The sequence below is a fragment of the Choloepus didactylus genome, chromosome 17 (assembly GCF_015220235.1).
Source record: "Choloepus didactylus isolate mChoDid1 chromosome 17, mChoDid1.pri, whole genome shotgun sequence".
Taxonomy (NCBI): domain Eukaryota; kingdom Metazoa; phylum Chordata; class Mammalia; order Pilosa; family Megalonychidae; genus Choloepus; species Choloepus didactylus.
The window spans coordinates 66,711,391-66,734,999 of NC_051323.1; the positions used below are offsets into that span (position 1 = coordinate 66,711,391).

The window sequence follows — 23,609 nt, forward strand, 5'->3', positions numbered from 1 at the left end:
GTGCCCCTGTACTGGAGATCCTTCTGTCTTCCAGAGTGGGTGGGGCTCCTGGCAAAGCAGTCGTTTCCGTGGGCCCTTCCTGGGTGGGTGTCTTAGGTCCCACGGCTTTGCTCTGGGTGGGACTTCTTACCTCAGTGCTTAAAACACACCTCCCCTCTCTCTGGACTTCCAGCCAACACCTGCTGATCGCTCACACGCATCCCTGAGTCTCAGTGCTCTAGAATCGAGGAGGGGTAACAACAGCAGGCTCTCGACTGGGTCCCCACAGCCTCATCAAGAGAATCGCAGGCTGTTGGTGAAGGGCCTGCATTGGGGGCATTCGGCGATTTCAGTTCCACCTTCATTGGGTGGCTTTCGCGTGTCGAGCAGATGCGTGCCCAGCAGATGCGTGCCCCTTCTCGTCACCACAGCCTTCCTCTGCCACTCACTGTTTCTTCCCAGGCCTTGAATCCCTGCCCACGTCTCCACCAAACTCTGAACATCCTGAAGTCGGGCCGGTTGTTGGGCAGTGGGGTGGGGGCCCGGCAGACATTGTTTGCCCTGTGGGTTGGGGTCTGGTTGTCCAAGCCCAGGCGAGAATGGACGGATCCCAATTCCCCCTTGCAGTAACCACCAGGCAGCCAGGCCTGTAGCAAACCAAAACAACCCATCTTTTTGGCTAATCAGATTGGAAAAAAAAAAAAAAAAAAAAGCCCGTCAGTTGAGTGACCCATCAGATATATCTCAGTGCTTTATTTCAGACTTAACTTTTTAACAAATGGTGACTTGTGCCCTCTCCCCTATTGCGTGTTGCTCCTTGGTTGCTCTAGGCTGATATATTGATGTACATTGGGATCTCCAGTGAGGTTTAGGACTTAGGGTGGCCACGCCCTGATCGGGTGCTAATGCCGAATAACCAGACGAGTTGAAGTTTTCCTTGTCTGCATACCCCCCTCTCAGGGTGGTGCTGGGCTCTTGGCTTGAGTGGCGTGAGACGAGGCAGTGAGATTGCCGGAGAAATCCTCCATGTCTGCATCTGTCTGTGTGTTGCATGGGGTGGGAGGCTCTTGCCGGGTCCCAGTGTGACAGACACCCTTGGATGACTGCAACGAGCTCACACTCCCCGAGGTTGTCAGAAGGGCCCCGTGTGGTTATGAAGCAGCCTCAAGGCATGCTGGGGCCACAGCAGGGGGCCAGCCCGAGCGGGGGGAGCAGGCTAGACGCAGAGGCAGCAGTGGAGGGCTCCGCTGGCCGTGTGTGGCTGTAGCAACAGGTGAGCTGGGGGAGAGGGACAGCCAAGGAGGGATCAGGGACATCCTTGACAAGCTCTACCCCTGAGTGCATCTCCACATGGAACCCCGAGGGCCTGGCTGTGGACCTGGGCCTAAGGGGTGTCCCATGGAGGGGCATGGCAGAGGAGGTCTGGGCAGAGATGCAGCCACTAGACCAGTCATCAGAAGGGTTTGCAAGCCCCCAAACGGGCCCTGTCTTCCATGACCCAGGGCCTTTGAACAGACAGTCCCTTCTGCATAGATGCCTCTTCACCCATCTGCCCGTCCCTGCTCCAGCCCCAAACCCTCCTGCTCCTCCTGCTGAAAGCAAACATTCATTGCACCCTCCCTGTGTGCCAGGTTCAGTGCTAAGTGCTTTACATGTATTAACTCATTTCAGTCTCATAATCTTGTGAGTCGGGTGCTTTACTGCTTGTCTTGTATGTATGAGGAAACTGAGGCACCAAGAGGGGAGGTCTGTGGACCCAGATCCTCTGGCTCCAGCAGCTGTGCCTCACCCCGGCACTCCGCACCCAGCCCCGTGTCAGCGTTCCCGGGAGCCTTGTCGGCACCTGGCGTGGAGCGTACTGGAAGCAGCCTGCGCCCAGCCCTCCCCCAGCCCTGTCACCTTGTGTCCTTGTCTGGGATTAATTGGCCTGGCTCCTCCCCCAGCCCCCGAGCTCCTCAGGGAGGGGGGCCCGGCCCCCCCAAGAGCCGATCAGGGTACGTGGCTGTTGTAAGAAATCGATGGTGTGAAGGCGCCAGTGAACAGACGCTGTCTGGCCTCGGCACACGGGCTGCCCGGCCCTGCCGTGGACAGGGTCCCTGATGGACCACCAGGTGGATCCGGGTGGGGCAGGGGTCAGGCAGGGGCGACTCTATGTCAAGACCCAAGTGGCAAGTCGAAGTGTCCTGGATCCACCGTTCGGGGGACCCCTCCCCGAGGCAGCGTCCACCTCTCTGCTGGTCCCGAAGGGGATAGATCTTCAGGTGAATTGTATCTTAAGACCCAGCAGGAGAATCTAGGTTTCATGGATAACTTTTGAAAGTGAATAGGGTCGTGCCCTGTGAAGGGAGAGAGCACCTTGCTGTCAGGGGTGTTCCAGAAGCTTCTGGGCCTCTTGCAGCTCATGCACTGTGGTCATGGAGGTGGTGGGCAGGGGCTGCCAGCATTGCAGGGAGGACAGACAGTGCACCTCCTACTTAGACAGGAAAAGAAGTGATGACAGCAGAAGAAGAGGGACGGTAATACACAGTAAGGCAGTTGCCTACCCAGGAAGGGTGTGGTAGAAGGTGGCTGCAGAGTCCCTGGCCGGTTCTCATTTTAAATACATGATTTCTGACCACTGGACTGCAGACGAGAAGGTGACCGACCTCCCTTGCCCAGAATGTTATTGTGTTACATACATTCCTCCATGAGTGATTAATTCTCATGGATTCTCCTATCGCTTGCGGAAATGTCCGCTTCATTTTCTAGTTGGAGGCTAACGGTTCCTGAGGCCACCACACTACAGGAGGAAAAGAGGGTGGAGGACGCTGAGCCCTAGGTCTGCTAGCACCCAAACTAATTTTGCTGCCTCCCGCAGATCACAGTTCACATGAAACATCCCATATTTTTATTAAACATTATTTGAAACTCTGCTGTTAAACCCCAAATTTCACAGCCTGAGTATCCAAAACTAATTTGACTTCTTATTTCAAGGACATCTCTTGATTTTGCTCTCCTTTTCAAACTAGAGTGTAATTAGATGCAGGTTGAGCATTTGGTTGAACAATGGAAGGGATGGAGCGGCGTTTGCAGGATTCACTTTGGTTTGTCTGTGGCAGCTGAAGAGCTCCCAACCCAGGCTATTTACTGACTCAGCTCCGGGATGACTCATAAATCTCCTTTTCCCTCTTGCTGATTTTTATAGGCATCTATTGTCCACACCCTGACCACACACTATCACCACTGGATTTCTCTCTTTGGCTCAGGTTTTTACACCGGGTGGTCGGAAGTCTTTACAAAGGGGCCCCCCGCCCCCCCTTCCCCAAAGGAATCTGAAGTAGTTGGAGCATAAGTTTCAAAGGTTTGGGAGAATTACTTGTAATGCTAAGATTACCTTTCGTTCCGGATCTCATTATAATCTCTATTTTGAAAATTCTTGGCTGACCAAACTATGTCCTTGTAAGTTTATTTAATAACAAGTTGTCTAACTTTCTCCATCCGTTCCTTCATTGCATATGTCACCGTTTCCCTGAACAGTGACTCATCAGACCCTTGGGAAAAGGAAAGCCTGGAGCAGGGCTCATGTCCCGAGGCAGATAAAGCCTCAGCGTTGGGTTCTTGTAGAACGAGCTCGTGGTGTTGTCTGTTTATGGCTGCAGAAGCCCCATGAGGTGGGGGCCTTGCCTTGGTTTCCACTGGGAATCCAGCACCCCGCCTTGCCCTGTGCCTCCCAGGGGCCCGTCTCGGTTCTTCCCACAGGAGTCCCCAGGATCTGGTGCAGACCCCCTGCCATTTCCCGTCACTCCCTGGGCTGCACCTCCGGCCCTAGCTCTACTTGCGGGTTTGGTTCTCCTAGGCTGGGTCTTTGTTCTGCTCTTCAGGCTTGTCTAACCCCATACTCCCCATTTCCTGGTCCTAGCTGTGGCTCCTCCTGGCTTATCCTCCTTTGACTTAGCTCCACCGCCTCAGCCTGATGGGGTTTTCCTGCGTCCAGCCGTGCCCCTAGGATTGGCTCTGCTTCTTTTGGCTTTTCCCAGCCTACTTATACTACTCATCTTATCATGGGTCCTGAAGACCCCCTGTGGTCTCCTTCATCCAGCCAAGGGAGGGGCTCCTCCCGACTCTCCAGGCCCAAGATGGCGCCCCTCCCTCTTCTCCAAGCCAAGATGATGCTCTAGGCCCAAAAGCACCCTTGGCCCACTCTCCAAATACAAGATGGTGCCCCACCCACTCCCCAGGCTGAAAGTGGCCCCCTTTGTCACTCGGGGCCCACTACAGCCCCACCTTGATGCTCTCAGCACATGACACCATTTTGCAGATGAGAACCACATTCGTGGTGTCCACTGGGGAGGCCCCTGGGTGTTAAAAGGACTTGGGGTTCTGTTTCTGCTCAGAAGCTAGGGTAAGCAGCCTCTTCCTGCTCCTACTAATCTCCTCCCTCTCCTGGCCCCGTTCACATCCCCCCTCCTGGCCTTGTGCACCCCCTCTTTGATCCTGAAGCTAAGACTTGAGCCCCCATGTTGGAGACATGGGAAAGAGGGCTCTGTGGTAGAGACTTAAATCCCGGAGCACTGAACTGCTGAGCTCGCGCTCAGGCTGCACCCACCCATGCTGCACCCACCCACCCCTGCTTTTCCCGGGCGCAGAAGTGGGGAGCAGGGCGAGATCGCCTTGGCCGGCGGGGAATTGGGATTTCAGGCGCCAGCAGCTCTCAGGTTTTCATTGTCCGTTTCCTTTAGAAAAACTATTTTTTTTCCCAATGAATGAATCATTGCAACCGAAAAGATGTTCCTTGGAGAGGAAGAATGAAAATAGGGAAGTTATTTCCTGGCCTCCTCCACCTGACAAAAGGAGAAAAGTAAGCCTTGTGGCTCATCAGGGACTGTTTTTATTTCTTGAATGTAATGAGGAAAAATCATCATCAGGCTCCCACATGGAAGATAGAGACGCTAATGTGAAATGACATGGGGTCCCCTCCCCAGAGCCTGGCTGAGAGGACATAGGGCCGACACGCTGTGGGCAATAAACAAACCCCAGTGGATTGAATAAATGTGGGTGTCGTTTTTACCTCTTTTGATTTCAACTTGTTCTTGTTCTTGTTTTCAATCATTTTTCTTTTTTATGAAATGAACCCACCAGGTTTGATTAGCATGGTGGAGGAGGGTTGGGGTTTTCCAGCTAACTTGGGATCTGTAACTCAAATGATTTTTCAGCCCATGTGAAAACATCATGCTTTTATCCTGGAAATGCATTGGCCTTCCAACACGTCATTTCAGGGAAGATTGATGATGTACAAAGTGACCCAGTGGGCCCACAAAGACTGAATGAAAAATTCAAAATTAAAAAGCACTGAAGAGGTAGACTGAGTCATCATTCTCATGATTCTTTAACTTGGCCTGGCACACCACAGCCTGTAGGTCAAATCCGGCCCACGGCCTGTTTTTGTAAATAAAGTTTTATGGTCAGTCAGCCATGCCCCTTCATTTACATATCGCTTTGGCTGCTTTTGCCACGCAATCTCAGAGTTGAGTGGTTGCAGCAGAGACTGTGTGGTCCGCGTTGAAAAGATTTACTACGTGGCTCCTTACAGAAGAACCTTTGGGAACCCCTGCTTTAGCAGAACGCAGTGCCTCTTTGGGAAACTGCGGAGCTCCCAGCCCCAGTCCCCGACACCTGGGTGATTCATCACTCTCCCGTCTCCGCTGACACCATGTGGGGCCTGGGGCAGACGTGGCACCAGAGAATAGTCGCACTGCTGTTTGCCGAGGGTGGCGTTCCCGTCAGTCGTCTCGTGGGTGTCTGCAGGAAGGAATGTCCTGGAGCCCTGGAGCGGAGCTTTACCTGGGCAGCATCCGTGTCCTTGGCAGGTGTCGTGTTTGTTCTTCGGTTCAATTAAAATCAGAAGATACTTGTTGAGTGCTCCTAGGGGAGGATGGCGTCAGTCCTTGCCACCTGGGTTTGTTTCATTCTCTTCTCTCCTTTTTAACCTCACAACCTGGATCAACCTGCTGAGTGTCTGTTTAGTTATCGCAGGGCCCTGTGGGGCAGCCCCACCCCTCCAGGCAGCTCCACAGTGTGTGTGTGTCTTTCCACCATGCTTGCACACGTGTGTCTGTACACACGTACACACACATGTACACACAGACATTTCAACACTGATAGATGGGAACCAAAATCCTGCTCCAATCATAGACATTTTATGGGCTTCAGTATCTCCATACAATACTCATTATCATTACTGACTGCTCTGCTTTGCTAATGCTGCCCTTTTGCAAAACACCAGAAATGGACTGGCTTTTATAAAGGGGGATTATTTGGTTACAAAGTTACAGTCTTAAGGCCATAAAGTGTCCAAGGTAAGGCATCAACAAAGGGTACCTTCACTGAAGGATGGCCATTGGTGTCTGGAAAACCTCTGTTAGCTGGGAAGGCATGTGGCTGGTGTCTGCTGATCCCAGGTTGCATTTCAAAATGGCGTTCTCCAAAGTGTTGTTGCTCTTGGGGTGTTTTGTTCTCTCTTAGCTGCAGCTGCTCTGCATCTGGGCTTGTGTGGCTCTTTTTAAAGTACTCCAGTGATCCAATAAAGACCCACCCTGAATGGGTGGGGCAGTACCTCCATGGAAATTATCCAATGAAAGGTCTAGCCCTTTCACATCTCCATGGAAACACTGAACCGATAGGCTCCAACCTAATCAACACTAATAAGCCTTCCCCCACAAGACTGCATCAAAGATAATGGTGTTTTGGGGGACATAATACATTCAAACCGGCACACTGATATTGGTGTTAAAGGAACTGAGATGTCCTGACGACTTCGTTGTGCCAGGGCCTGTGCAGGGTTTCTCACCTGTTCCTCCCACAAGCACATGACAAGGGAGGCCTTTCTGCCACCTGTGCTTCATGGACGGGGGCCTCAGGGTGGGAGGAAGCCCCCACCCAGGGCCACACGGAGCCATTAAATGGCAGCTCAGTCCCCCAACTCGGGGCCACCACTCCCGTTCCCCTTCCTGGAGGTGGCGCCACCTGGTTCAAAGGGGAGGAACTGCAGCCCAGTCCAGTCGGGAACCAGATGGAGGGCAGGGAGGATTAGGCTTTTTAAGGGCCCTGGAAACCCTGAAGCCACCGAAACAAAGGGAGCCAGGGGACCCCCTCCCGTGGAGCTCTGGTTTTCGCTTCCAGCTGAGTGGATTTTCCCTTTAAGTCAGTAGCTGCACACACAGCAATTTTTGTTTAAATTTTCAGTCATCAGCATATAATTGTACCTTCCAATATCCTTAGTAAGTGCTGTAACCCCGGCTCAGTCGTGACCACGGAGAGATTTGTGGGAGTAGGTGCTGGGCCAGCAAGCGTGCAGCCAGACAGGGTTCCGTCCTGGCCGTGTCCCTCCTCTCACCCCCACCGCCCTCCCTTCTTCATCCCTCTTCCATTTATTGAGCACCTAATATGAGTGAGGAACTCGGCCAGGCGTCATGAAATGGTGCAGACGTGTTACACCTAATCCTGGCCATCAGGATAGAGACGCTTTCTCGAGGGGCTGCTGTGGGCCCAACTTGTGCTGGGCACGTCCATGTATGTTGACTTCCTTACGTTCATCTTAGAGCCGCAGCTGTCCCGTGAGGGGGTAACCCACTTCACCTGGTTATTCCGTCTCCTCCTTGGTCTCTCCGGCTCAGGGCACCTTCGGCTCTGAGCCGGGGCCCTGCAGCCACCTCCTAGCCAGGGTCTCGGCTTCCACCCCCATCCCCTCTATTCTCAACACAGAGCGACTGTGTTGAAATCAAATTCGGCTCACAGCCCTCCTCTGTCCAGACCCCCAGGGCCTGCCCAGCTTACAGCTCGCAAAAGCCACAGCTCTACAGGCTCCCCGATGGACCCCCAGCCCCAGCCTCCTTGACCGCGGTTCCAGCTGTCTCCCACCCGCTCCCTCCACCACACTCGCCCCGTGGCTGCTGCGTGCTCTTCTTGCTGTCCAGAGAGCTCTTCCCAGGGGTAGCTCCTGGCTCACTTCCCCCCATCTCCAGGTCACCGCGCAACTGTCTTATTGACAAGGCCTTCCTTGACCCCTAAAATGCAAGAGCAAGGCTGCCTGAGCCCAGCACAGCACTTGCCCTTTCCCTTACTGTGCTTTATTTTTCTCCACTGAGTGACGGGCTCTATGTTTACATATTTACTTGCTTTCTGTTCACCCCCACGTCAGCCCCCCGGGAGAAGAGCTTTGTTGCTGGGGACCCTCATTGCCCAGTGGACGTCTGTGGGTTCTCTGGATGTCCCACAGTGATGTCACGTTTCATGCTTTGGGGTTGACACTTCAGTGCCTCTTCATAGAGCTGGAAGTTTTGAAGGAGAGGCAGAGAGAGAGAGGGAGGGCCAGGTGCCTGGAGCAGTTCTCCCCCACACAGTCCCCGTCAAAATCCCAGCAGCATTTTCATAAGAATTGACAAGCTGATTATTTACTTGACGTGAACATGCAAAGATCTAGAACAGCCAAGACCGTTGTGACTAAGTACAGAGTTGGAAAGCCACACTGCACTGATAGCAAGAATTCCTACAGAACGTGCAGGAGTTAAGATATTGGCATAAAAACAGACAGATACAGGGTGCCCCAGAGGTGGGAAACAAAGAATAAATTTATTCAAACAGCACATGAGCTATATTTTCAAGTAAAAAGCTCTTCGTTTTCAGGTAAAGTACTTCTAAATTTAAAGCAGTGGGTCCAATTGTTAATCTGATAAAAATTTGATAATTAAATATCAGAGTGTGAAACACACAGGGAAAGTAGTATGCTTTTGTGTGTTTTTTTTTCCAGATTAATAATTTGATCCATGGCTTTAAATTTAGAGATTCTTCACCTGAAAGGGGTCTGGAAGTTGAAGAAAAACATACTGCACAAATTATTTGTAAATGTAAAAGTAACATGGTTTAGAACTAAGCTGACAGCACCTCCGCCTGGTGGTCAAGGCCCGCATCAGTGGGGAGCGGTCGTGGGGTCCCCTTGATGTCACATGAAAACGGCACTTTGCCCCTGTGGCTTCCTCTCAAAAACCCAAATCTCCAATCGGACCATGAGAAAAGCGTTAGACAAATGCCAACTGGGGGACATTCTGCAGAATACCTGGCCAGTCCTCCTCAAAGCTGTCAAAGTCATTAGAAACAAGGGAAGTCCGAGAAACTGCCACCTCAAAGAGGAGTCTCAGGGGACTTGACGACTGGATGTCACAGATCCTGGATGGGCTTGTGGCAAAGACAGAGGACACTGGGGGGAAACAAAGGAGCTCCGAATAAAGCATGGCCTCTAGTAATAATGTATCAATAATGCTTCACTAATTGTAATAGGTTCCCATACTCCTATACGATGTTAATAGTTGGGGAACCTGGGTGCAGGATATATGGAGACTTCCTGTGCTATTTTCACATTTTTTTGTGTGTGTGTGAATCTAAAACTGTTCAAAAAAATAAGGTTTTTTTAAAAAATAAGTTTATGTACATGTCCCAACTCCACAAACTTGCTGTGGATAAATGAAACTGAATAGAGTTCGTAAATACACATGTAGGATCATTCAATATCAGATAAAAGTGTGAGTGCAATTCAATGTGGAAAGGGCCATCGGATTAATAAGTGCTAATGGAGTAACTGATAAGCATGTGGGAAAAAATACGACCGTTGACCCCTCCTCCATACCTTACAATATACGTTAATTTGCAATGGCCTGTAGATCTAAATGTGAAAGCTAAAATGATAAAGCTTCTAGAAGAAAACATAGGGTAATATTTTCATGACAGGCTGACAAAGATTTCTTACAACATACAAAAAAACCGCTAATCATAAAAGAAACAATCGGATAAATCAGACTTAATCAAAATTATAAACTGCTCATCAAAGCACACCATCAAGAAAGCAGAAGGGCCAGCCACAGACTGGGAGAAAATATCCACAGTACAAATGTCTGACGAAGTACGTGTATTTAAAAGAGAGAAACTTCTACAAATCAGTAAGAAGACAAATGGCCTAATTTAAAAAAAAAAAAAAAAAAAAAAGGAAAGGAAAGGAAAAAAATGAGCAAACACTTGAGAAGACCCCTCAGAATGAAGATTTATAAATGGTCAATAAACATGAAAATCTGCTTAATATTATTAGTCATTAGAGAAATGCTAATTAAAATCCCAGTGAGATCCCGAATCTATCCATTGGAATGACTAAAATTCAGAAGACAGACAATACTGACTGTTTGTGAGAATACGAAGCTACTGGAACTCTCACACCCTATTACTGCAAATGTAAAACTGCACAGCCATTTGAAAAACAGTTTAGCAGCTTCTAATAAAGGAACCTCCACCAAACTGCTTAGAGTATGTGTCCATGAGAAACAAGTGTTTATTTCTACTTGTACTAGTCACTGGTGAGACTTTGATCACTTGGTTAAGGTGGTATCTTCCAGAGTTCTCCAGTGCAAAATCATTCTCTTCTCTGTAATTAATATCTTGAAGGAGATACTTTGAGACTAGGCAAATATCCTGTTTTTCCTCAAACTTTTCCCCAGTAATTTTAGCGTCCATTGGCGGATCTTACCTGCAAAAATTTTCACCGTGGTGCACTGATGGTGATTTTCTATTTCCCTCATTCCTTCTACATTTATTAAGTGGAATTCTTATGTAAAGGACAGCTGTCTTCTCCCCACAACATGCTACTTATTTGTTTAATCAGTTATTTGTCTCCATATGGACTCATGAATTTTTTTTATACTATGAGTTATAATCAATACTCTCATTATTCTTTCTTTGGCTCAAATAGTTTCAGAATCCCCCCCTTGGGCTTTCTGATCTACCAGGCTCTCGTTGTTATTGCTGATCATTATTTCTCCAGTGATTAGTTACTAGATGCAGATTCCAATATTCAAACTCGGGGAGGTGCAACAAGGTTTAACAAGACTCCAAGTGGTCTGTGTTCTGAGAAAACCCAAGAAACCAAGACCTGGAAGAGCCCCTCGGAAATGAGCCCTGCTGGGTGTGCTGGGCAACTTCTGTTTGCCCCTCACACTCTTCACCTGCCCTTCGCCCCCAGCAGCTCACCTGTGCGGAAGCTATAACTAGGTTCCCTGCCTCTGCCTTGGGAGTGACAGGGTTAATAGGAGACACAAGTGGGAGATGAGGGGTGGATGAAGACACTGCCTTCCCCTGAGTGTCCTCGGGCTGGCTGTGTCCCCACACCGAAGGCCACCTCTCCTGTATGACCTGCTCCTGCCAGGTCTGGGTGATTTCCCTCCTGGTCCCTTCACACTTGGCGGTGTTGAAAGCTCTGCTGCTCTCAGCCCCAGCTCACTGACTAGCCCTCTTGGTTCTCCTACACCCCACCCAAGCTTCGCAGAGAGCCCCTGAGTAAATAAGCCCCTCTCACCCCATCTGTTTCCTGGTGGCACCCGGAGTAGTTTACTTCGTAAGTGTCCACCCGTCTAGAATGCAGGGTGCCCTGGAGTACAGGGTCTGCTGCTTCTCTCCATTGGTCACTCCTGGGACTGGTCACAGCGATACTTCATTTCTCAGATTCAAGCGGATCCCCTGTCTTCATTTAAGCCCTTTTCCTCCTCTCTGGCACTCTGTGGTCATAAAAAAATAGCTGTTCAAAATCCTCCTCGTTGGAAACTCTTCATTTAACTGAGAAGAGTCGCTTTCGCCCCATTCAGCCTGCCCGTTGTTCCTTTACCTTGTCGTCAGAGGACTGGTTTTCTTTCCTCGGGACTCTCAGATGTTGGTTTTAGGACCCTCTCCAGCTCCTCCACTTTGTGAAGTAAGTAAAAGGGAGACTCAAAAACACATGGGTGTGGCATCGAGGACTTGAAAATGCCTTCTAGACCAAAAGAGGGGAAAGAAAAGTAACAAAATAAGGTTACAGTGGCTAAGAGTTTTCAAATAGAGTCGAGAGGCTGTCCTGGAGGTTTCTTTTATGCAGGCTCTAGCTAGACATCCCAAATGGCCACAGCATGCCACGCTCTTACCAAAAGTAGTCCCCAAATACCTAGGTCCCTATCGGAGATTCTGTAAAAGATTCACTCATTAAGTTTATTTTTCAGAAACTTAAATCCTCTCGAGTGTTCTTATGCCAGATAAGTCCCAAAACCCTGAGGCAACAGCCTCTTCAAGAACAATAATCAGATGCAGCCCCTTCCCCATAACGTTGACACCCCCTTTTCAATATGAACAAGTTAGGGCCATCACTGCCTAGACACCTCTGAAGATCGAGAAAGTGATTAAACAAGAGGAAGGCGCAGCAACAGACAAGATAGGATTTAACAAAGGATTATGAATACGGAATCTTTAAATTATTTTTTTTAGATGCTAGAGTATTAGAATAGCTAGAAAGAAATAACTGAAATGGTGGAACTGTAACCCGTAACATTCTTTGAAATTTGCTCTCTACTTGTTAAATCGTACTTTGAAAGTTATCACTGTTCTGTATATGTGTTATATTTCACAATAAAAAATGTAAAAACAAAACAAAAAACGCATGGGCGATGCTACGAGAGACAGCGAGGGACATGAGGGGCGTGACGGGACACTCAGGACCCCGTGTGCACCTCCTTGCGGCACTAGCCACGGGAACACCGCGTGGGAACTCTCTCAGAGGATGGGGTCACGTGCCAGGAGTGGGCCAGGAAATGGGAAAGATGAGGAAACCAAGGAAGTAGGGGTAAATCATGGAGGCTTCATGACTTCAGGAAATGTTTAAGGATGAACAGGTAGAAATCAGAGATGATGTGGTTGAGAAAGAAGAGCTCTTAATCACGTTTGATGTTTATTTTATGACTAAGCAGCGCTAGTCCTTCAAAGAGGATTCCAGAACCTCAGGAAAGCAGACTGAGTGGCAGAGCTGTCCTCTGAGCATCCTCTAGCTGGGGGCATCGGGTAAAGGACTGAGGGGCTGGACCCTTGCTCCTGGCCTGGAGCCCATTTGCAGCCTCTTCCTCTTAATGTGCATCATTAAATGAATTCACACTGCATTTTTCGTGTCATAAAGCTTTGAACAGATTCCATCTGGAAGACATTAAACACATGCCTTGCAGATGCATTAACCCCATTTGAATCATGACAGAGTCTTCAGCTACTGAATGGCGTGTCTTGTGAATCCCATCGCTGAATGTTTGCTATTTACTGAATGGGACGTGCACGAAAACGGGAGCTGTGGCTACAGAATTCCTCTCCCCGTCCCTGTGCACGTGGGAGACCGAAATAGCAAAACTGAATTATCTCGGAGAAGGATTCATTTGCCACATTAACATATTTTTTTATTTAAAGCTTAACATTTTGAAGCTCATTGTTTTCCTGCGTTTGCAGAGTACGGTTTTGGAGTTCTAACTTTAGGCCCTCTGTTTGGGGAACAGACGAGTGTGGGCCGTGGTGACTCAGCCCCTCAGTGGCCCCAACCTCCTCGCCATCCCACTCTGCCTCCTCAGCCCTGCACCCGGCCCTAGACACCCTGAAAATGTTTGTGCTTGGGGGGCTGGCTAATGGGGGAGCACCTCCAGACAGGCGGGACTCTGGGGAATGTGTAAATGAAGGAAGGAATCGTGGATGTGGGTCCGAGGGTTGTAGGAATCACAAGTCTGGATGTGGCCAAAGAGGCCCCTGGGCCAAAGGGGGCTGAGAGGCACCAAGCCAGGGCCTGGGAGGGCAGGGGCTCAAGGTGGTCGCCAGCGACTTGGGCCTGAGAGCATTCCTGGATTGTTGCTTAATTTTTTGCAGCTGGGTCCCTTGACTCTGTAGGGGAGTGCAAGTGCCTTAAGAGAAGAACTGTGGCTTATACTCCTTTGGGCCTGGATTGCTCTGTTCTGCATGGAAGAGGACTTTGTATGTTTCAATGAGCAAGTGAACAAATACGTGCTGCCCTTTGGAATGTCAGGGGCAGCTGGCTTCAGGCAGAGGAGTGAATGAGGCTGAGGCCGGGTATGATGTTACTAACGGATCAAAGCCACAGGAAGTGCTGTTAGGTTTAAGGCTTGAGATAAACAGATGCCTTGCTGAGTTGGGTCAAAGCAGCACTTCTCAAAGTATGGCCTGGGGACCTCCAGGGCCTGCAAATAATGTGTTTACTAACACATTATTTGCCTTGTGACTCTCATTCTCCTATTGTCCGACGCTATATGACATGTAATGACTTCATCCCTCTGATTGCAAATGGAATAGGAGCTTGTGTGTGTAAATGTCTCCGTTTTGACCCACATAAACCAAAGCTCTTTACAGTCCTCCGTGGATTTTTAAGAGTGTAAAGGGGTGCCAAGACCAAAAAGTTTGAGAACTGCTGAGCTAAGGTCTGTGGGATGGGTTAAGACCACAATGGCTGCAGCCAGAAAGTTCTGTAAGAAAGGTCTAGGAGCAGGTGGTAATCATCTGTTCTTTTTTGCAGGAAAGACTGCATCGAAAATCTAATGGATGAAGATGAGAAAGACAGAGCAAAGAGGTAAGAAGGGCCACTGTCCCGGCACTAGAAGCTTCTGTGAGGGTCCTTCAGTCTGAATCTTGCTTGTCCTCAGTATAACTGGAAGCACCAGCAAAACAGTCAGCCATGGGATATTCTCTAGGTTCACACTCTCCTCAAACTATGGCAATGCTAATGTTAAAAAAGTTTTACCATCTCCCTCAACTTTGTTCCTTACCCTAAAATTACTCATTGTCTGGAATTTGCTGGGTGGTTTATAATTTTAATACAGTTACGTCTCAACCCTGTTAACCCCAGGCTTCTCTCCGAGACCTCGGGTTACTGTTTTTCCAGGACAGGCACTGCCAGGCAAGGCAGCCTGATTGGAGCCAAACAGGCCTGGGTTGAAATCCTGCTTCCATTGTTGAAGCGTGTTGGGGGTTCGATCATGTCTCCCACAAAACGCATGTTCGCATCTCCACCACTGGTCCCGTGGGCGTGAACCCATTTGTAAATAGGACCTTTGAAGATATTAGTAGTCAAGATGAGACTAAATTGAATGAGAATGGGCCTTAACCCAATATGGCTGAAGCCCTAATAAGCAATGGGAATTGGGCATGCAAGGAGAAGCCACAGGAAGTGGCCAGAAGTCAATGGAACCCAGAAGAGAAAGGAGAAGATGCCACCATGTGCATCACTGTGTGATGGAAAAGTTGAAGAACTGCACAGAATGCCAGCCAGTCAGAAGATCCGACCTTGGGAGGCCTCTGAAACTGTAAGCCAATAAAATCCCGTTGTTTAAGCCAAAGCATTGTATGATATTTCTTCTAGCAGCCAAGAAACCAACACGAAGAGCTATCTGACTTTGGACACTAATAGTCATAAAAATTACCACACATTGAGCACAGAATAATCATCAGACACTGAACTAAGCACTTTCATGTACAGTTTCTCAGTTTCCTCATCTGTAAGTGGGAAATCCCATTTGTACCCACCTTGCACTGTTGTTGGGTCAACGAAAAATGCTGATGTGGAAACTGGCAAATAAGGCACTGTTATAATCCTTTCACTGCTCATTCCATCATTGGACATTTGTTGACCGCCTACTCTACTAAGGTGGAGTCCTAAAATTGACATTTGGAAAGGTAGTGGACTGTCATCAATTTCACATTTGCTTGGAATCGCGGGATTTGTGGAAACTCTGAGGAAATGAAGAGGAGTGAGCAGTGTCCTGTTCCTGAGGAGCTCACAGGTGAATGCAGGAGATGGGTGGCGACCAGTCGTCCCAGTGCAGGATGACAGGCCCACCATCAGAGGCTGTGAGCACACAGAGAGTCCTCGATCAGGAAAGCCTTTGTTGTGGGCCTGCAGGACCAGCCTCCTTCCCCCAGTCTTGTTGCTTTCTGCTTCTGCCACCATTTGTACATGGTAGGTGTCATAGTTTGCCAGGCTGCAATTAATAAATGCCACACAATGGGTTCACTGAATGGGAATTTATTGGCTCACAGTTTTGAGACTAGATGAATTCAAACAGCAAGATTTCGGCAAGGCTTGCCTTCTCCTGGAGTCTAGAGCATTCCTTGTAGGCGTTCCTTACAGGCGCTCCTTGCCCTGGCACATGATGATGTCTCTCTCTCCCGTTCCTGCTTCCGGCTTCTTCCAGTGTGGACTTCTTCAATTTCTGGTTTCCAGTTTCTTTTCTTTTTAAGGCCTCTTCTCTTATGGATTAAGACCCACCCTCATTCACTTGGGCCACACCTTAACTAAAAACATCTCCAAGAGGGCCTACTTATGATGGGCTCACACCCACAGGAATGCGGGTGAGGATTAAGAGCATGTCTGAATTGGGGTATGTAATTCAGTCTGGCACAGTGGGTAGCTCCATCCTCCGTTACAGCCACATGTCAGCCTTCGTACGGAAGGGTTTGCCCATTTCCCTTCAGCAGAACCCACTGCTGGGTTCGTCCCTTACAGAATCCTCGACTTGCACATGGCAGGCCCTCCGAGCTTACGCTGTTCATCGATTCCTGGGATCTGGGATCTTCACCCGAGGAACAGTGGGTCCCAGCGCCCCCAGACCTGCTAGAGAGGAATCTGTGGACCATAGGAGGGAAATCTGTATTTCTTGAACCCCCTAAGTATTTCCTTTAATCAAAAATTCAGGAGCAGGGGGAAGTGGCCGGAGGGGCAGCTGGAGTAAGAGTGGCATGTGATGCTGATGGTTGACACTGGGAGATCAGCACTGAGGGCTCATCATACTCTTATCTTACTTTTACGTGTGTGTGAAAATTTCTGTAATAAAAATGTAAACAAACAGCAACACAAAAGAAAATTCCTCAAGTTATTCTGAAGTAACAGGTCCCTCCCTTGGCATTTGCCAACCACAGCTCCCTCCAGCAGTGGTTTTCACACCGTAGGTCACAGCCTATGCAGATTGCAAAATCAGTTTGGGTCCCAAGCAGTGTTTAAATGAATAGACTAGACCAGACGAGGATAGGATAGAATCTTGTCCTTGTTTTGTGGGTAGGCTGCCTTCCAGTTCTTTCCTCTTTGGTGTTTTGCCTTTTGTTTTCCTACTGGGTACCTGCAGGCAGAGCGCTGTGTAACGGCATAACAGGTCCTCCTGAGTCACCAACTGGAGGCAGAGCGCTGTGTAACAGCATAACTGGTCCTGCTGGGGAACTAACTTCAGGCAGAGCGCTGTGTAACGGCATAACAGGTCCTCCTGGGTAACCAACTGCAGGGAAAGTTCTGTGTAACAGCATAACAGGTCCTCCTGGGGAACTAACTGCAGGCAGAGCGCTGTGTAGCAGCATAACAGGTCCTACTGGGGAACTAACTGCAGGGAAAGTTCTGTGTAACAGCATAACAGGTCCTCCTGGGTACCTGTGGGCAGAGTGCTGTGTAACAGCATAACAGGTCCTCCTGGGTAACCAACTGCAGGCAGAGCGCTGTGTAACAGGATAACAGGTCCTGCTGGGGAGCTAACTGCAGGCAGAGTGTAACAGCATAATGGGTCCTACTGGGGAACTAACTGGAGAGAGAGTGCTGTATAACAGGGTAACAGGTCCTACTGGGTAACCAACTGGAGATAGAGTGCTGTGTAACAGCATAACAGGTCGTACGGGGTAACCAACTGCAGGCAGAGTGCTGTGTAACATACAACAGATCCTGCTGGGGAACTGTGGAAAGAGCCTTGGAGCCAGAGACTGGAGCTGCCTTCCTGGCTTCCCCTTTGCCAGCTAATGAATTCTGACAACCACCTTAATCTCTCTAAGCCTCAGTTTTCTCACCTGCAACACAAGGCTAACAATTTCTGTCCTGCCTTTCTCTTGGGTTGTTTTAGGGATCAGCCCATAAAATATGTTAAGAAGCAGTTTTTCATTATTAATTGCTTCATGTATGTGAAAATGCATGACGCTTTACATTAATGCATTCCTAACTTATTCTTATTAATAGTGGAGAGAACGGCAGTCCTACCCAGCATTCCCTGGGCTACCTCCTTTCATGTGTATTATCATGTCTCAACATTCCTTTGAGGTGTGTCCCTTTGTTAACTCCCATTTTACAGATGAGGAAACTAAGGCTCAAAGAGGCTAAATAACTTGTCAAAGATCACAAAGCTATGAAGTGGCGGAACTGGAAGATAAATACAGGCTTCCTTAACTTTGGATTCTGCTCTTAACCACCGGACCAAAGAGAATCTCTTCACATAAAAACGAATTTAAACTATGTGCCCAGCCCAGACTGCGAGCTGCCTTCCAACGTGACTTTGGGGTCCACAGGAGTTTTACCTTTGCCATTATCTTCTTCACTGTCACCCTCCCAGTCCCCTGTAGTCTCTCTCTTGTACCCCTTACCTCTAAATCAAGAAGAAATAAAAATGGATGTTTCGGCTTTACAGTACTCAGAGATCAGCAGATATAGACATTCCCAAAAAATCTTGGCGGAAAGCTCTTCCAAATAGATTGTGTGCAGTTTCTTTTCCTTCATTCCCCATTTCTGTTTGTTTTGGGCTGTGGGCATGCACACCCCCCAAACTTTTCCTCTTGGAAACCTCTGCACAGAAAGTTGGTGTCCCATGCCATGGGCTGCTGGCCCTTCGTCTTCCTTTGGTCCTCAGATGGGGAAGCAGGTTTGGAAGGTTTGGTAATTCCAGATCTCCTGGCAGGAAGAGCAGCTAAATGCAATACCTTTCATGACATGCAGGAAGCTCAAAAACAAAACAAACGCAAACGCACCGTTGTATCAGTTTCAGAGCCCCTGGTTTTGCAGGTTTTGTAGCTGCAACATTGCCAGAGGCTCTGCCTGAGTCTCTCCTGGAGACCTGAAGTGAATTGTTTTCACTCACAAGATATTTTTTGATGAGATTGAAATGTTTAGCTTGAGATCAAAACTCTCGCTGCCCCCAGAAAACAAGCTCTGTGTTAGGCAAGGCCTTCAGAGCTTTAGGGAATTGATGGTTTGTTGGTATTGTTTTATCAAGTGTTCCGAATCAGGCACGCTTTCATTCTTCTTTGAATTTCCATAAATCCAATGAGCTTGAGCCACCTATTGTGTGTTCAAAACTAAAGCTGCTTTCTTTAGGGAAGATGCAAAAACATGGCCTTGTATTCAAGAAGGAAACAATTTGATTGAGAGACATTTGGAATTCTTTGGTAATAAGGTTCACAGCGTATCATTTTATGTTCTAGTCATACTCAGGTCTTTCTAATTCCTATGTGACCTACTTTTGTGGGTTGTTGGGGTGCGTGTGACCATCCAGGAAGTGGTTATATGTGGGGGGGGTGGGGTACACAGGCTTAGAATCAGGCAGGCCTGGTGCGATCCTTGCCACTTTTACTTTCTGTCCTTGGCCAAGTTACTAAATCTCTCTTAGCCTCAGTTTCTTCTTCTGTAAAATGGGGATAATAACAGCTGCACCTTCTTCCCAAGGTTAGTGCAGGAATTAAATGTGGCTGTGTCTAAGCATCTGGCACGGTGAAGAGCTAAAACTCAGGGAAATTTTGGATATGGTTTGTTAATTTTCTTGGGGTAGGGTAGGAACATGTTGGAAGCAATATAGTTATTTTAAGTTGTTTTTCTTATGCCTTTGTTTTGGTTTTCTTTGAAATGTCGTTTTTTTGTTTGTTTGTTTTTTAATCTTTTGATAAATAGAGTTAAAAAAAAAAAACGTAGGGAGCACTCACTCTGTGACAGGGGCAATTTACAGGCATTACCTGTTTAATCTTTACAGCACCCCCTCGAGGTAGGAACTGCTATTATCCCCATTTTATAGTTGAGGAAATTGAGGCTCAGGGATCACACAGCAGTAGGCAGAGCTGGGATTCGTATTCACACATAATTTCTAGAGTGCAGGCTCCTGAGGACCATGTTATGTTGCTTCTCGTGATGTTTAGTAAAAGGAGGCTGCTCCTTTTGATTCACAACAAAGTGTCCGAGGCATTGGGAAATAAATACTGCTGGGAATCCCTGTTTTCCAATGAAAGCCAGTTTCCATCACTTTAAGGTATTGTAAAATACGGCTTCCTCCACTTCTGGATAGCAGTAAACACCTGTGGTCGAAAGTGCTGCATATTAACTCCTCCTTTAATCTGATATAAAGGAGCTAATCAGCATTAGGTAAAATTACCGTGATGTTCTGTTTCTACCCCATGCGCTTTAGTTGAGGCTGGTGAGATTCTGGCTGCACTGCTTGTGTTAACAAGAATCAAGAGTAGGAATCAGGCAAGATAAGCTGCTTCCTGGAATTCTCGATAGAGGAATGCTTATTCTGAAACACAAACCAAACAATTTTATTATTCATTGACCCTAATCCTTATTCTTAACTACCAATAAACCAGTTCAGGCAAAAGGGAGGAGTTGAAATACTACAAACAAGAAGTCTATACATGCTAATTTTAAAAATTTTATTAATTACAATACTTATAAAATTTGCCATTTTAACCATTTTTAAGTGTACGATTCAGTGGCATTAATTGCATTTGTCCTGTTGTGCAAGCATCACAACTATTTCCAAAACTTGTTCATCACCCCAAACGGAACCTCTGTCTGACCCATTAAGCAGTAACTCCCCATACCTTCCCCCAGCCCCTGGTAACCTCTCATCAACTTTCTGTCTCTATGAATTTGCCTTTTCTAGATATTTCATATAAGTGGAATCATATAGTCCATGTGCTTTGTGCCTGGCTTATTTCAGTTAGCTTATTGTTCTCAAGATTCATCCATGTTGTTACATGTATCAGAACTTCATTCCTTCTTATGGCCGAATAATATTCCATTGTAGGTATGTACCACATTTTGTTTATCTGTTCATTTGTTGATGGACACTTGGGTTGTTTCCACCTTTTGGCTATTGTGAATAATGCCACTATGAACGTTGGTGTACAACTATCTGTTGGAATCCCTGTTTTCAATTCTAGGAGTAGAACTGCTGGGTTATTTTGCAATTCTGTGTTTATCTTTTTGAGGAACTGTATACATGCAGTTTTTTCAGAAGGAAGAGCATTAGCCATTTGGAGGCTGGTTATTTCTTCTATGGATAGTTTGCTGATGTGGATCAATGACTAAGACTATTCCCATCTGTATTTAACTAAGTCATGCAGTAAGCAGGTGGAGGATACAGCCGAGGGTGTATAGCATCGCCCTACCCTCAGAGAGCTTGGCAAGTTAGCGAGACATTTGCAAAAAGAAACATAACAGAAGAAAGACTATCATTGATTGCAGAAACTGCACGCTTCAGCTGTATCCTGCAGGGTCTGTGCTAGGCGAAGCCACGTTGCTGAGCAGAATCTATGAGCTCTTCGTAATCAGCTAACTGCTTCCAGGCCTCTTTGGTGGAAGGTAAGATGATTAAAGGAGAGAGTGCAGTCTTTTCCCTGTTGCGTTTCTTTGGATGTAAATTCCAGAGTTCTGAAAGGAAAGGATGGTAACTGAAGATGGTTCCCAGCTTCAAGGACCTCAGCCCCATGCACACTTGGGGCGCAGCCCCTGCTTGCCCTCCCGCATCGTACGGACACGTCCCCAGCTGGAGCCTGCCTGGCTATTTTTGTTGTGATTTTCTTCGATGGGCTTCCGATTGGGTTTTATGTACATCATCATAAGCTCCAGCACAGGGAAAAAATGGCAGAAAGCATTTTGGGGGCTTCCCTTTGGTTCATTTTGTTTAGTGATGAAGCTGATCATTGGGGTGAGTACAAGAGGTGACAGGATTCTTGTTTCGTTTATATTACATTGTAATTTTCAGATGAGTGATCCCGTATTCAAAACAAAGGGGAAAGGAGCTGCCCTTGCAGGCAGAAAGCTGTTCTCACCAGGGCCCAGTAAACAGCAGCGTGGAAAAGGGGCTTCGCTGTCTAGAGCTTTGGACTTTTATCCAAGGCTTGCTCATTTGGCTGCCAAAGAGGAATCGTCACCCTGGGAAATGTATGCCTGGGAGGCTTGGAAATTTGGGGAGGTTTAGCCCAGGGGAACACTGAACCCCTCTAGGGCATCCAGGGCAAAGGGCAGTTTACTAAGAGCCCTCTCAATAAATTTTAAGTGGAGAAGGAAAGTCAGAAGAGCACCATCTTGAAAATGCTGCCTTTCTTCAGAAAAAGTTAAACGGCCCCTTTAGAATTTGGGTGAGAAGTTCCCAAGGATTGTGCTCCAGGTGAATTCTCTCTGGGTGACCGGTAAGTAAGACTCTGAAATTAAGTCTGGGGGCTGCGGTTGAGAGTGGAGGTGGCCTGGTGAGGTCTCAGGAGAACAGCACAGCCCCTGCTGATCTCAGAGGTTCCCAGGTGACTACCCCATGTCTCCACTGTGGATAACAGATGGGGTTTCCTGAGTCCTCCGTGGAGCCTGGAGATGACAGTGGTGCCAGTCGGGCCCATCCTGCCCCCCATGGGGTGGCTTTTCTCCGCACACACGCAGGTGACACCCTCTCCTTGAGCTGAGTTCCTCAGGGCTCCTGAGCTGAAACCCCGCTGCACACGTGTGTGGACATGCTACCTGCTCTTAGGAATGGGACGTAAGTGCCTCTTCCCCAGGACACGCCTGGCATGGCAGGGCATTGGCTACCCTTATATGAACCTTGCTTGATGCCAGATATCTCAAAACATATTCCAGGGAATGCTAGCCCCACAAAATGCCTCCAAAAACAAGTTTAGGTGATGCCATGTACCAATTCCAAGCCTTCTGGGGAGTTCCAGGGCTCGTTAGCACATTGAATGTGCTAAGATTGCAATTAAGAAATAAACAAAAATCAATTCAGTTTTGTTTTAAAAAAGTATCTGGAGAAAAAATAGCAACAACAAAATAACCTTCTCTGGCAGAGTCCTTCCCTTTTCTCCAGGTAATTCTTCTGTGATTTTCCAGGGATCCTTTGATGAACATGGTCCTATCCAACAGATGCATCAGTTTTTCTCAACATTTTTGTGTATCCCCTCATACATACAAAAAATGCCAAAACAACATTGGGAAACCCCAGGAAAGTTTAGAAAAGCAAAGAAAGATTATCTATAATCATAGCACCTAGAGAAAGCCACTCTTAGTATTTCCCAGCAGTCTTTTTCCCTACTTTTCCATCAAATTTTAGCAATACTCTTATAAGATCTTTCTCAATTGACTAGTCAGACTCTGATTTATTATTTGTGAAAGTTCAACTCTCATGGACAAGATCTTGTACCTGTAAGGTGGAGAACGTATTTCATGCTTAGGGGCGTTACCTGCCACAGTTGGCTCACAGTTGTTGACTGTGAGCTCCTATTTGGTACATTTCAATTCTACAAGAAATTCGAGTGCCCTCAAAATGCCCCCCAGCCCTGTTTCAGACACTAGAGATGACAAAAGATGGATAAGCTCTAGTCCCAGTTAGCCTTTTCATACAGGTTCAGTTTGTTTGGTTGATAAAACTTAAGATTTGGAAGTTCTGGTCCTGCACCCTTAATGGTTTCTGTTTTATTCTGTAATATGAAACTAGTTACCCATTTAAGATATGCCAAAATTCCCACTCTGGAAGGGGCCTTAGGCATCAGAGAGTCTTTATTTTTAAGCATCAACTATTTTACTTATCTATTGCTGTGTACCCGAAAGTGGATGAAAGCAATGACACTTATTTTGCTCGTGCTTCTGTAATACGGGTCAGGCTTGGCAGGGACGATTTGTCTCGGTTCCATGTGGTACCAGCTAGAATGGCTCAAAGTCTGTGGGCTGGATCATCTGAAGACATGCTCACGGCATAACTAGTGGTTGATGCTGGCCA

At 47.6% G+C, this 23,609-nt stretch overlaps 1 protein-coding gene across 3 annotated transcripts in view; it reads left to right on the forward strand.

Moving 5' to 3' along the window:
* NPAS2 (neuronal PAS domain protein 2) overlaps positions 1-23,609 on the forward strand; it is a 164,137-nt gene that overhangs the window by 65,244 nt on the left and 75,284 nt on the right. For all 3 annotated transcript variants that reach the window (XM_037806901.1, XM_037806899.1, XM_037806900.1), the window contains exon 2: positions 14,354-14,407. In XM_037806901.1, coding sequence (XP_037662829.1) covers positions 14,376-14,407 — 32 coding nt within the window. In that variant the 5' untranslated portion in view covers positions 14,354-14,375. The remainder of the gene's footprint in view (positions 1-14,353; positions 14,408-23,609) is intronic.